Source organism: Halichoerus grypus, chromosome 8 (assembly GCF_964656455.1).
Source record: "Halichoerus grypus chromosome 8, mHalGry1.hap1.1, whole genome shotgun sequence".
Taxonomy (NCBI): domain Eukaryota; kingdom Metazoa; phylum Chordata; class Mammalia; order Carnivora; family Phocidae; genus Halichoerus; species Halichoerus grypus.
This window is the reverse complement of record NC_135719.1, coordinates 142,514,590-142,528,227: the sequence shown is the minus strand read 5'-3', so window position 1 is coordinate 142,528,227 and position 13,638 is coordinate 142,514,590. Positions and strand designations below refer to the sequence as shown.

At 51.6% G+C, this 13,638-nt stretch overlaps 1 protein-coding gene across 4 annotated transcripts in view; it reads left to right on the top strand.

The window, feature by feature from the left end:
- Nucleotides 1–13,638, top strand: part of CLMN (calmin) — a 119,493-nt gene that overhangs the window by 101,437 nt on the left and 4,418 nt on the right. For 2 of the 4 annotated variants that reach the window (XM_078054161.1, XM_078054164.1), the window contains 5 exons: nucleotides 1,868–2,064; nucleotides 5,721–5,781; nucleotides 6,408–6,478; nucleotides 6,881–6,977; nucleotides 8,433–8,653. In XM_078054161.1, the coding sequence (XP_077910287.1) occupies nucleotides 1,868–2,064; nucleotides 5,721–5,781; nucleotides 6,408–6,478; nucleotides 6,881–6,977; nucleotides 8,433–8,597 (591 nt within the window). In that variant the 3' untranslated portion in view covers nucleotides 8,598–8,653. Of the gene's footprint in view, nucleotides 1–1,867; nucleotides 2,065–5,720; nucleotides 5,782–6,407; nucleotides 6,479–6,880; nucleotides 6,978–8,428; nucleotides 8,654–13,638 lie in introns of those variants that run through there. The other 2 variants (XM_078054162.1, XM_078054163.1) reach the window with 2 other exon arrangements.

The window sequence follows — 13,638 nt, the reverse complement described above, 5'->3', positions numbered from 1 at the left end:
TCAGGTCTTGGGGTCCCCAGGTTGGGGGACCATGACAACAGCTACAGCAATTCTCAGCACTGTTAAGGGACAGAAGATCTTTTAGGACAAAAGAAAGGGGACTGAGTAAGTAACAGGAAGAAAGACTAAGTTGCATCTCTGCCCATCTGTACTATTTAAAATGGCTTATTAGCAGCTCACTTCCTCTCCCTGGGGCAGACTGAATGCTCCATGCAGAAATGCAGACATGTCACTTTATTCTTCTCTGCTTTACAAAGAGAAAAGTCATTTGCCACAAGCAGGTGGTGTGGGTTTGTGTGCCCAGCCTGTGGACAGGTGATCTGGGGTGTAGCTGGAAGAGTCCTGGGCTGGGAATGGAATTGGGAGATGTAGATTTGAATCTACCTTACACCGAGCTAAGCATGAGCCCTTGGGGAGAGAGCTTCCATTCCTGGGTAGAGTGTGCCACCATTTGCATCTCAGCTCTGACCTGTCTCCCCCGGCTCTCAGCCATCCAATGAGCAGCCACCCCCCACTCCTAAGCACACCTGGTCATCAGCCCCCACGTGTAGCCCTGGTAGTCCTGCGGGGGGGGCTGGCTTGTGGCCCAGGATGACAGGTGAGGTCTCAGAGTTTTGCCTCCTGGCATTCAAGACGACACGGGAACATTTCTCCAATACCCGGCCCTCCTTTAAAAAAAAGTAAAGAAAAGAAACGGAAAGAAAAGTCTTCCAACAAGACTAGAACATGGAACGTTTCTTCTTCTAGTCTTTAAAAACAAGTCCTCTTCTCTTTTCACGTTTCAGAAAAGGTAGCATTGGCCCATGGATGACGGGGGAAGGACTGGCATTTCAAATTGCTAGGAGCATTTTTAGTTCCTGCAAGGACCTTTGTTCTCCTGGGGTGCATGGGACTGGCCGCTCTAATCCCCATATTCCGACACCTGTTGAGCAGGTTCTTTCAGCCCCTGAAGGGACTCTTGAGGGGTGGCTCCAACAATCCCCATGCTTCTTGGCTTCTTTTTCTTTTTTTTTTTTTTAAGATTTTATTTATTTATTTGACAGAGAGAGACACAGCAAGAGAGGGAACACAAGCAGGGGGAGTGGGAGAGGGAGAAGCAGGCTTCCCTCGGAGCAGGGACCCTGAGATCATGACCTGAGCCGAAGGCAGACGCTTAAAGACTGAGCCACCCAGGAGCCCCTGCTTCTCGGCTTCTTAATTTCACTCGGGAGTATTGCCAATGGGCTTCACAGTGCCCGGTGTGGACAGTGGTCCAAGAATCTTCCTCGTCAAGTAAATGCTAGATATGTTGCCCTGTGAGCCACCAAAGTACAGTGAAGCTGTCATCCCAAAGCTATAGGTTTGCATATGTGGGTACCTCTCCCAGCTCAGGGGCCCCCTTTGCACCTGGTGGCCCACCTGGCTTCCAGGATTCACTCCTCTGTTTAAACTGGATGATGGTTGTGTGAAGGGTCCCACCATTGCCCACTGTACAGGGCATCCTTCATGGGAATCACTGTGGAGTAGTGAGAAAAGACCGATGATTATTATACCCATTGAACAGACAAGGAGAAGAGGGTTTGAGAAATAAAGTCGGTTAGGTAAGGTAACTAACGCAGCCAGGCTTTGAAAGCAGATCTCAGTGACTCTGACACCCATGCTGTTCTTACAGTCTGTGGCCTTTGCACTCTGCCCAGGGAGCCCGAGTGCGGGTGGGCTTGTCTTCCACGGCAGGCCGTGCTGGAAGGACTCCCCGGGAGGGGCAGAACTGGAGGGGAAGCCCTAGCTTCCTGGACTGCAGGTGGAGTGGAGCGCTGCTGGGGGGGCGTCACGCACTGGGCCTCGCGGTATGAAATGCTGACTTGTATTCGGTTGTCTTGTCCTTAAGTCCCAGGAATTCGGAAACTTGGGAAACTTAGCAAACTCTTTAGAAGAAAAGGTAATGGAAGAATCAATCAGCAGTAAAAAAAAGGAGAAAAGGAAGCATGTGGACCACGTAGGAAGTTCAATATTTGTAGCACCCGGCACCATCCGATCCTCAGATGACCTAGAAGAAGACACTGGTGACCACAAAGTCCTCTCCAGGTATTTTGTTACTATCTTCTTACCCTAGGGACCGAGCTAGAGAGTTACTCCCTGAACTCATACCATTCTTGGTTTCTGATTTGGGGCGGGGGGTACACAGAGGAGTGGAACCAGACAGCAAGGGAAACAGGTTCATACAAAATTTATCTGGCCGATGGGTCATTTGCCAGAATCAGAAACAGATTCATCCTCCTCCCCTACACCTGCGCTCCCCCGCCCTGCCCAGACCCGCTCACACACCGAGAGCTAGAAGGACATGAGGCCTGCCTTCTCCCCGCTCCGAGGACCTTTGGGCGGAAGCTGGAAGTGGGCAGCAGAAGCAGGGTAGGTGTGGGACATGGAACGTTACAGACTCGGAAGCTCTGCGGCCGCCCCAGCCCCCCGATAGCCACTGGGTCGAGAGCACGCCCAGCTGTTTACGAGCAGCTCACCGAATTCGAAGGAATGTGCTACGTATGACCTGTCATCACCGTCACACAGAAGCTGGGCATTAATAATGCGGCTTCACCCATGAGTCAGGGTCCAAGGGAGTAAGGATGGTTGATCTATCTCAGAGGAGGAGGAAGTGGGGAGGATGACGGGCTTTAACTGATGTCCAGGAAGCTTGTCGTACACATCGGCTCTGTCACTCCCAAGGGCTCCGCGTGAGCCAGATTTGTCCCAGGGAGAACATTTAGCTGCTGAATGGCAGATCCTGGTTTCTCCTCCTCATCCCTCACCGCCACGGTGATCACTGTTTAACCTGCCCTCATGCATTCAAGCGTTTCCCGTACGTTCCCTCTTTGATGCGCGCGGCAGCCCCCGAGGCAGGTAGGAGGGACTGTGCATCAGGACGGTGGGCACAGAGGCTCAGGGGGCGCCTCCCAGCCTGGGGGACGGCAGAGCTGGGGTCTCGGACTCAGGTCTGTCAGACGCCATGACCCACATTCTCCCCATGACCCCTCCTTGCCTGCGGTGGGCCACACCGGCTGCAAAAGGGAAATTGTTGAGATCAGCACTTGGGGAGCGAGCGGGGAGAAGCCAGTGCAGGGGGACCTGGAGGAAGGGCTGGCGGAGGTCCTGCTTTCCATCTCCCCCTGCTCTGTTTCTGCACCTGCACTACAGGGGACAAAAGGAGACTTTTGGGGGGGCCCAGGTGAGGGGCAAGGCACGATGGAACACTGCTGCCCACTTTGCCCTTGACTCCAGAGTCCCTCTCCCTGCAGAGACCTGGTCGTGACCGTCCAGCAGACATCCATGGCTTAGCAGGCAGGTGCCCAGACCCCGTCTCCTCCACCCCAGCCCAGGCAGGGGCCTCTGGTCGTTTAGTTAAGCTGGCAGTGCTCCGTGACCAGTCACTCTGGGAAGAGGTCAGCCGCAGTGGTGACGCAGGCACAGTCCCGGCCCCCAGGGGCTCGGGCAAGCGGAGGGAAGGCACACCGTGTCGTTTGAGCTCCGCACGGAGGGATCACAGGGTTTGGATTTGGGAGCGGGAGAGAAGGCAACCCGGGTGGAAGGGACAGCCTGAGCAAACAGCAGGCAGACAGGACACGTTGGCCAGATGTGAGGGGGTCGGGGAGAAGCAGGGGGAGCGTTGGGGGATCGAGCATCTTGGACGCCAGCTGCATCCAGCCGGCCGTGCCCGCCAAACCCGTCCCAATGAAGATGAGACAAAGCCGGTAAATGTTGAAAAGGGAGCGTCATCTTGGTGTGTGTGGGAAGGAGGCCCGGTTGACTTTCCCCGTCCGACTGATCTGCACAGGGATCTGCGGGAAGCGGGCAGCATCACCCCTCTCGCGGCTCCTTTCCAGGCTCATCCATGTCCACTCTTGGTCACCTCTGCCCTCCTCCCTAGCCTGCCAAGCCCCTTGGCCTTCATTGAGATCCCTGAATGCCCCCCAAGCTCCTTTGCCTTTGAGGACCCTCTGTCCCCTGCCCGTTCCCTGTCTTGCTTCCCTGGGTTTTAGCTCCACTCCCACTTCCTCCAGGCAACCTTCTTAGATTCCTCTGGGCTATTTTTAATCCCCCTTTGTATGTTCTCACAGTCCTACTCTTTTCTTCACAGCATTTCTCAAAACAGTTCATTTCTCTGATCATTTGTGTAAGGCTGTCTTTATCATTTGCTGTCCCCCAAGTTGGTGAGGCAGCTCCCTGGAGGCAGGGAGGGCACAGCCCTGACTTTTAGCACCACCCCCGGCTCGCAGCCGGCCTTTAATAAAAACTCTTCGGGTGGATGAATAAACGAATGAAGTGCTCTCTCAGGCTGCGGTGGGTGGGCTCCTGAGGAGCCGGGCCCTCAGCGCCGAGCCCAGTGCCTGGCACACAATCTCAAAGAATGAGATTCAGGAGGGAAACCTGGATAAGTCTCCTACAGATGGTTCTAGAACACAAAAACCACCTACAGGAAAGTACGCCGAGAAAGAGAGGGTGGGAGAAGAACAGGAGCCCTTCCTGATGCGGATGTGCTTTTTACTAGAAAGTACTATAAGCAGGTGGGGCTTACCTGTGTCTCCAGGTACTCCCAGGTACTCCCGTGAATTGGGACAGTGTTGGTCCCACACGCCTGAGGCTCTTTTTCCTTTATGGTGCATTTTGTTTTGTTTCTGTGCTGTGATACCCGCCAGGAAAACTAGCCCAGGCTTTGGACTGAGGGCAAGGACTGACGTTTCCCTGGGCCGCACCCAGCGCCTAGCACATAGTAGGTGCTCAATACCTATTAGCTGGAAACATGCCCAGTGCACGCACGGGAAGAGGTTGGTGAAGTTTCGGGACAGCAGCGGGCAGGAATACCAAGGCTGCCAAGGATGAATTCCCTGGGAATAAACTCTTGGGTTAGATGCCTTTTTCTTGGATCCCCAGATGCCCATGGTTAGGTTTGCCTTAAGGAAACTGAGATGACTATCTCTGACGCCCAACACCTAGTTCTCCTGTTGAGCAACAAGATGGGGCCCTTGGGACCTGAAGTATACTGTTCTTCCCACCAGCGCCACAGCTCCATGAAGTAGTTGGGGTAGGAAGGATGACCCATTTTACAGATGAGGAAAACTGATCAGAGACATAAAATAAGTGGCTAAGGTGGCCAGTTAATCAGGAGCCCAGGTATTTTTGCCTCAGCCCTACGTGAACCAGCTTTAGTAGATGACCAGGGATACATTCCCCATCAGCCTCAAAGGTATGGTCAGAAAATTAGCCTCCTCATGCAGGAAAGGAAAAGAGGTGCCACACCCAAGAGACAGACAGCAGCATCGTGCACAGAAAGGAGCACTAGAAAGGGAGTCTGGATAGCCAGTCTTAGCCCAGATCTGATATTAGCGTGCAGAGGACCTCCAGCAATTACCAGATCTTGGGATGCTTGGAGAAGGACCTCCCTTCCTTCCCTGAAACCTGAGACTTTGAAAAATATGTGGTCTGCTTTCTATTTAAAATTCTTTCTCAGTTTTTTTTTTTTTTTCCCTTGTAGACGAGGCCATAGTGTGTCTCTAATACCCATCCCATTATTTGTAAGCACACCCCAACCCAACGGGGCATACTGAATAAAAATTCTCCTTTCCGTTGCTGGGTCTGAAATCATAGCTTGCCTGGATCCACATGTGGAGGACTCGGGATGGGGGTGAATGTAGAGCTGAGCCACAAAGGGCTCTTGGTGGCAACCAGTTCAAAACGTGTTTGTTTTTCAGGACTAGTCACAGTGACTCCAGCATTTACATTCGACGACATACTAACAGGTCTTTGGAATCGGTTAGTATGTGAATTTCTTCTTCTTCTGCATGGCCCCTGCTAATCAATTCATTTCCATCCTTCCTCCTCCTCAGCCCAGAGCTTTGAAATTACTGATGTGCAACAAATATACTTTTGGATAGAAGACAAGCAAATTCAAACCTTGTCGTTAAGCATAGTCCAATTGGATGTCCAATTTGGGCAGTAGGGGATGTAAATAAATAAAGTGATGATCATAAAGCCCGAAGGCCTCTTTGTCGTAAAAAAAAATGCACCAAGACCCCCAACCCCACCTCGGCGCACACACCCAGAAAGACCGCCCTCAAAGACAACAGTGCAATACTTAAATTAGCAGCTACTTAAGTAGCGCTGGGTGTGTTGGGACCCAAAGCACCGTGGTCCGTAACCCGATTCGGGTGGTGGGTGGTGGCGCCTCTCTGGTTCACTAGGCGGGGGTTGGGGGAGAGGGTAGAATACTGTAGATTATTAGTTTGCAGTTTGATTTGGGAAACTAAATGTTTGCAATGTTGAGAAAAGCGCGGCATGCTCGGCTTTGTATGTTTAAAATCAAAATTTTATTTTCTGTTTCAGAGATTTCATCTTTACTAATTGGGTTGCGGGGGTTTTGTTTATAAATTTCACTGTAGGATCATTTTAGCTATGTTCAATTGAGGAACGCAGCAGATCTGGATGACAGAAGAAACCGAACGTTAACCAGGTCGGTGGCTTTCCTCCCAGGTTTTATGGGGTTTATATATATATATATTTTTTTTTCTTTTTTAATTATGCAGTCTTACAGGGGTGGCTCTTCTCCAACTCTCCTTGGTTGATGGCCGTAGTAATTGTCTGAGATCATGCAAGGAGATCCCTGCTCCAGAGCAAATGCATGGAAACTGAATATAAGCAGGAGGGAGAGTGGAAATTGATGGACGGGGGAGGGTGGGGGGCTGGGGAGGCATGGTTCAGAAAATGCTTCCGTTTAAAGCCGGATCCGGGTCATGAGCCGGCAGCTGCCTTTTACACCATGTGGGGGTAGAGGCGGGAGGGAGAGATGTGATGCTGGGTGTGGTCTTCATGCGGTCACCCCTGACCCCACGTTCATTCTGTGTCACCACTGCAGGTACAATACTCAGAAGCTCACTGAGCTGATTTTACAGTTTTATGGCATCAGAGCAGACATGAAGAGGGAGTGCAAACATGCCAGGATGTCCATGAAAGTATTTCTTGCTGTTCGAGAACTAGATGGCCTAGTCTGATCTTGCCAAATCACTATATTGCTGAATCGCAGCCCATGTAGAACACAGGAGCCCAGAGAAATCCCACAAACTGACAATCCTGAGATGCCCCTATCCCTGTTAAAGTTACCGCATCCCTTAATTGTTTTGATTTTTTTGTTTTTTAAATATTTGCCACGGATTTCAGTTGGCTTGGAAGGACTTAGATTATTGGAGTGGAAAAGGCTCTCCGAATATCGCCCAACACCCGCGAGTGGGATCCTTAGAAGCCCGCCCCTCTGGCTTTTAAGAAAGGGGCAAGACCTGTTTCCCTCCCCTGCCATAAAATGGAAATATTAATTCACGTTGTCCACCAGGTGTGACGGACTCCCTAGGAAAGTAGCGCTTTTCGCTTTTATGAGATTGAGACTTTGACAATTTAAACTAGAAGGTGGAGAAATGCAGTCATGCTCTATAAAAAGCAGAGTTTAAATTTTAAAAAGGAAGTTTTCAGAAAGAAAAATTCTGTCCTTTGTCATACGCGAGTGAGTCTCTAGACCAAAAGGCAAACGTTTAACCCCCTGTTGGCCTGGCCTCTGTCTGCATTAGGAGACGGTTCAGGGATGAGCTCGTCTCCACCGCACACCGCACACCAGATAACCCTAAGAAGCTTACACTCTAGGCTCCTATAAATGCAGCTCTAAGCAGAGGCCCGCAGCCCCTTTCCAATCAGATGATGCCCCCAACCCTTTCCTTGGTGGGAATTGGGAGCTGAGGTTGGTCACCACCACGCGGACCCTTCTGGGCTTTCTCCACCAAGCCCAAGCAAACGTCACCTTGACACCAGCTTCTGTAACACAAAAGAAGAAAGAGAAGTCTGACCAAAGTCAAATCTAGTCATTATCTTCAAGGTTCTGTTCCAAAGCCAAAAGACAGAAGCTTGGGGGTGGGGGGCGGGGCATGCCTTTGTCTCTGTTTTTAAATGATCTGTAATCAGGGAACTCTGTTCCTTCAGATGACTTATGACGTCCCCTCTGTTAGTGACAGATAGCAGAGTGCCGTCAGTATCCAGCTCTGCGTTAAGGACACTGTGGCATAAAGGAAGGTGTCCTGGACCGGGGATGGGGGGGCGGGGTTAGTCATTGTGTGGCCTTGAGCGAGCAAGCCACTGCACCCCGTGAGTCTCAGTATGCCCATCTGCGGAATGGGGCTGACCGCTTTGCCCTCCTAGGGTTGTGCGGATGAACTGAGCTTCTATGAAAGCGCAGAGCTCTCCCGGGACCCCGGCCGTCCCCTTGGGTCGGCACATGCCCTGCAGGGCCTCTTGACCGGCCGGCTGGGAAGCCCTCAGCTCTCCAGTTGGGCAGTGAGGTTACAGGCTGGGGAGGCGGGGGGGGCCCATCCGCCCGGGGGACCTGCTTCTAACTGCCTTGCCTGTGTCTTCCCTCCTGCAGGAAGGCCAACAACTCTGGTGAAGCCATGTTGCTGGAGAGCCAGAGCCCCCAGAGCGACTCTCTGACACAGTTTGTCCAGCAGCCGGATATGATGTATTTTATTCTCTTCCTCTGGCTCCTGGTTTACTGCCTGTTGCTGTTCCCGCAGCTGGACGTCAACAGACTCTGAGGCGCGTGTCTGCATAATAAAAACGACAGGCCCCTGACCAGGGGGCGGGAGCTCTTTCTACTTCACTTTATTCGGGTGTGGAGGGGGGCACCTCTGCAGACGGTGGGGGGCCTCAGGGAAACAGCCCCCTCTCCCCGCTTCACCTTTCCTTTCTGTCCTGTAAGTGCTGAGCATGCTTTTCTCTTCGGCTGTGTCCTCGACACTCAGGTGTGTGTTTGGCTGGATCGTTAGGTGGAGTTTATTCCTGCGGGCCTTGCTTTGTCAGGTATGAAGCACCCTTGCTAATATTTAGCCATAATCTGGCTCGTAGCTCGTCCCCCGTGCAGGCTTTTAAGGTCCAGATGGACTCGAGTGAGCTGCCTCTCGGAGGAGGGTCCTCCTGATGAGGAAGAGGGGCGATGCCCCACGCAGGACCCCCACTGGGAAGAAAGCTGCCCCATGTTCCTCCCCGAGGGGGGTTTGAGTGAAGGTGCCGGGTGTCCGTGCACCTGTCGTGTGGTCCGCGGTTGGTTATATCTGAGGGGCGCAGAGCTGCCGGCTCCAGGAGCCTGCGTCCCAGAACGGCAAACCCGAGGAGGAAAGTGGGGGCTGTGTAGTGAGCTGCTGTGCACTTTCTGTCACCCTAGTTTTGGGGGAAGAGCAAGGGAGGGGAGGATGGAAATTCAGTTTTGTGTTGATTGGATTGAGGTTAAAGCTGTGATTTTCAAATGTTTTCCACCCATGTCTTAGCCAGGGGAGAATCTAGATGGTACAGTAAAAGCCTCTGTGCTGATCTCCAGGGCTCCAGAGGGCACTGCCCAAGGCTCCTTAAAAGCCAGGAGGAGGAGTGCAGGAGTGGCTGGGCTCAGAATAAGTTCCGGCTCACGCTGGTGCTGGGACATCAGCATGGCCATCCTTCGTGGTCGGTCATAATGGGATTCTTTTTTTTTTTTAAGATTTATTTATTTGAGAGAGAATGAGAGAGAGCATGATGGGGGGAGGGTCAGAGGGAGAAGCAGACTCCCCGCTGAGCAGGGAGCCCGATGCGGGACTCGATCCTGGGACTCCAGGATCATGACCTGAGCCGAAGGCAGACCCTTAACCAACTGAGCCACCCAGGTGCCCCCATAATGGGATTCTTGAATAGACTTTTCTGGGAGGTACCCCGAGAAGTAGACCAGAGCAGACAGTTTGTGAGGAGACCTCCAGCCACCCTCCCATCTTCCTTCTGCCCTGTGCCGCCCCCAGCCCCCGTTTCGACCAAGATGCAGGCCCTGGGGCCCCGGTATTGCTTCTAACTCCCATTGCCCTGCCCCTCCAAGCCTTACTCAGAAAATCACAAACCAGTAGGTCAGGAGGGGCCCTCAGACAGTCTCTTCTCTGCCGAACCCAGAGAGGCAGAGCGGGTGGACCAAGGTCACAGCCAACCAGGAGCGGACTTGCAAAGGCACCTGTGCTGCCGGATGCCTGGTCCAGAGCTGTCCCCTCATTAACGAAACTTGTGTTGGGCCCATGAGTGTCCTGGAAAAAAAAAAAAAAAGGTTAAATGATTAGATTAAAATGTCCTCACTGAAACAAAACCAAAATTTGGGAGCCAGCTACAACCTTTGCGCTCGTAAAGCATTCGCTTTCACTCTCGTCCCCTGTGACCTCTGGAGTGCCCTTGACCGCTGGGACAGCTCGGCCGCTGGTAATTGCTTCTGCTCCAGAACTCACGGCTCTCTCTGAGCAAGGCGAGAGGCGTGCTTATTTCAGGCAGTGGGTTTCAAGTTTACAGAATTCCAGCATGGCCAAAAGAATTAACATAGCACATTTGAGTCGATGACAGCCAAAATCCCACTCTGGTTTATAGCCTGCCTTCTCTCCTTCGTGGTTCTTAGAACAAATCTGAGCTTTCCAAGTGGAAAGCTGTCGGGAGCTTGGAGCGGTTCCATCTTGAAGGCCAAACGTCCCGGGGAGAATGGGCTAATTAGTGAGCTCCCTGGCATCATTGAAAGCTCAGAGGTACAGATAGTAAAGATGACATGTGTGATATTTTATAACCCCGGACACCACGTGGTCCTTGCCTAAACTAGATGCTGGAAGAGCCAGGGAGGAGCCAACCCAAACACGCATCATCTCATTTTACGGGGCTAGACCTTGTTCAGAAAAATCTCTGCAGGCTGTTTCTCTCACCCGTTACAACATGTAATATTGTTTAAAACCACCCAGTGGCAAGATGCCTAAAAATCGTTTGGTTCCGGTTGGCTGTAAACAGATTTCTTCTTTAAAGGCAAAAAAAATTCCCAGTGGAGTATAGGCTTCTATGGAAGAGGAAGTTGAATATAAAAGGTGGATGGAGAAGCCTACAGGACAGACCACCCAATGGCTTTGAATTTTTTTTTTTTAAGAATTGATTTTTAATTCTTATCCAAGTAATACATATTCATAGTTTATGAAGAAACAAGTACCATATGGCTTTTAATGAAAATTAGCAGTCCCCTAAGTCTGGTTTCCCTAGAAGCAACACTTTCAATCCCTTTAGCTATTGCTTATTTACCTTTGCATTGCAACATAACATGCTTACACTTATTTTCCTTTTTTAAATTAGAAACACCTGGAACTTGCTATTCTGGTAGATGGGGGTCTCGCCCTTCTCCATCCTCCACTTCTTTTCCCTGGTGTGTTTACATCACATTATTTCATGCATGTCTATTCAGTGTAGGTGCAGAAGGACCGTTCACGCCTGAGCCAAGTAATGTGCTATGGTAACACACCCTTTCTTGCCAAAAATTTCCCCTTGGTTTGATAATCTTTGTTTGTTTTTTGGGGTTGTTTTATTTTTTTTATTTTTATTTTTTGGTGTGGCACGTTCTTTAGTAACTTCCTGATGAAAGTAACATGGGAAGTAAATCTTAGAAATTTCTTGAGATTTTTGCATGCCTTAAAATGTCTCCATTCTGCCCGTCCCCGAGTATAGCTGGGTATAGGATTGCTGGTGGAGAGTAACTCCCTCCTACTGCCCCCCAGCTTAGTTGTTGAGACTTCTGGCACCACCCAGATTCCCAAGCCTCTAGATGTGACTTGGGTTTCTCCCTACCTCCCCCGAAGCATTCAAGATCCCTTTCTTCTTAGTGTTCCAAGCTGTCCTGATGGTAGCGTGTCCTCCGTGGTGTGAAGGTCATGCTGGGTTCTCATGGGAAACTTCGTAAATGTTCTTATGATGGTTCACATCCTTTCTTTCTGAGCTGCCTGTTACTTCAGTGTTGCACCTTCCAGCCTACAATCCTTTAATATTTTTTTTATCTTTTCTATGTGTAATCTTTTTATTTTGGGGATCAGATCTCAGGGAGAGGTCTTCAGCTTTATCTTCTCGCATACCTGATGGATGTTTAATGCTTAATTTCCAGAATAGGTTGTTGCTGTTCTCTTGTTCCTGTTTTATCATGTCCTGTTCCTGTTTCATGGATGCAGCTCTTCTCTCCCTGTGGATGTTCATGAGAGTGGCTTCGGGGAAGTTCTTTTCTGCTCCCTGTACTGGCTTTGTCTCCTCTAAGTGTCCTTTCTCTTGGTTAGTCTCAGGCTCTGTCTTTCACGTTGCAGGCTGGTGGTTCTGTGGGTCTGTTCATATTGAAGAGTGATCCATCAGAGCACAAATTGAAAGCTCTGTGTATCAACCAGTGGGCGTTTCTGTAGGGTCACGGGGTTGGCACCTGGACTCTCCATGGGAGGACCCCACGTATCAATTGCAGGTCTTTTCTCTAGGACTCATTGTGTTTCTTTCGAGATATTTTCACTTCTCTCCTGCCTGGGAAGGAGGGACATCCATAGAGCTGCTACTGGCCGATGCAGTGTCCTCATGCAATTTCAAAAAAAGGCATTCGCTCTGGGTGGCTGACTTAGAGAAAGATACCACCTCTGGGCAGAAGCCACCCATAGGCACTTGGCTTGATTGGCAGATGGCATCTCCTGCCCCTTTCTCCAGCGAGATGTAGACCTGAGCTAGGGCAAGGCTTGAGGAGCAGAGCAAGGACTAGATTTTTGCTCCCGACCATTCCCTTAGCCAAGCACCTTTGTGCAGCGCGCAGACCGTAGAGCCAGACCCGGAGATCCTAGCACGCGTGAATGCTCGTGTCCCGGCCCGAGCAGGCAGGTTCATCACGGTCAGCACTTAGACTCGTTGAATTGCTCCTGCCTTGCCGTGCCCAGCGTCCCCGGGGTGGAGCTCCTCTGATTCCCCCGTGGAGTAGGACCGCAGCTGCTCAGTGGCGTGCCCCCTGCCAGTGTGCACGGTGGTCGGGTCCTCTGCCCGCTCACTTCTCCAGCACCTCTGCCCCGCTACGCATGGGCTGGCATCTCTCACCTACTCTCATCCCCTCCTACCCCGTTGTCTTCCTTCCTTTGCTCCTATCTTCATGGGCTTTCACGAGAGCTGAAAGGAGCCCTTGTGGTCAGCACACCATTTGAACCGCAGATCCCACTTGAGCCTCCTCACCACTTGGCTGGGTGGCTCGCTGCTCTGTGCACCTGTCTGTGAGCCCGCCCTGAGTCTAGCTGGGGCCATGGCAGCAACCATCCTGCCGAGCTGGGGCCGGGTGCCCTCGCATCATTCCGAGCCAGCTGCCGGAGAGGGTTGAAAGGCATGCGGAAGCTCGGCTGGAAGGCCCCATGTACGAAGTGATCCTCCTTCCTCTCCTCTGTGTTCACCCCCTGCCCCCAGACAGTTGCATCTCCCACCTCCCCACAAGCTCTAGTCTGAGGTGTCCGGCAGTTTCCAGGTTTCCCTCACCACCCTCGATTCATGTAGAAAATAAACAGTCCACACTCGTGTCTGCCAACCAACAGGGTCTTCTCTCTCTGCTGGGCAGCTTCGTGGAACTTGGTGAGGATCGCTTCCTGTGCTGGCCAGAGCTGGCATCTGTAGGGGGACGGGTTCCCGCCAGGACTTGGAGCCCTCACTGCCCAGGACAGCCACCCGGACACATGGTGCTGCTCCATTTTTGGGGTGCAGCAAATTTCCACCAGCCCTCTCCCCCCGCACAGTGCGTGCCTGCTCCTTGCAAGGCCAGAGCGTATTAGAAAG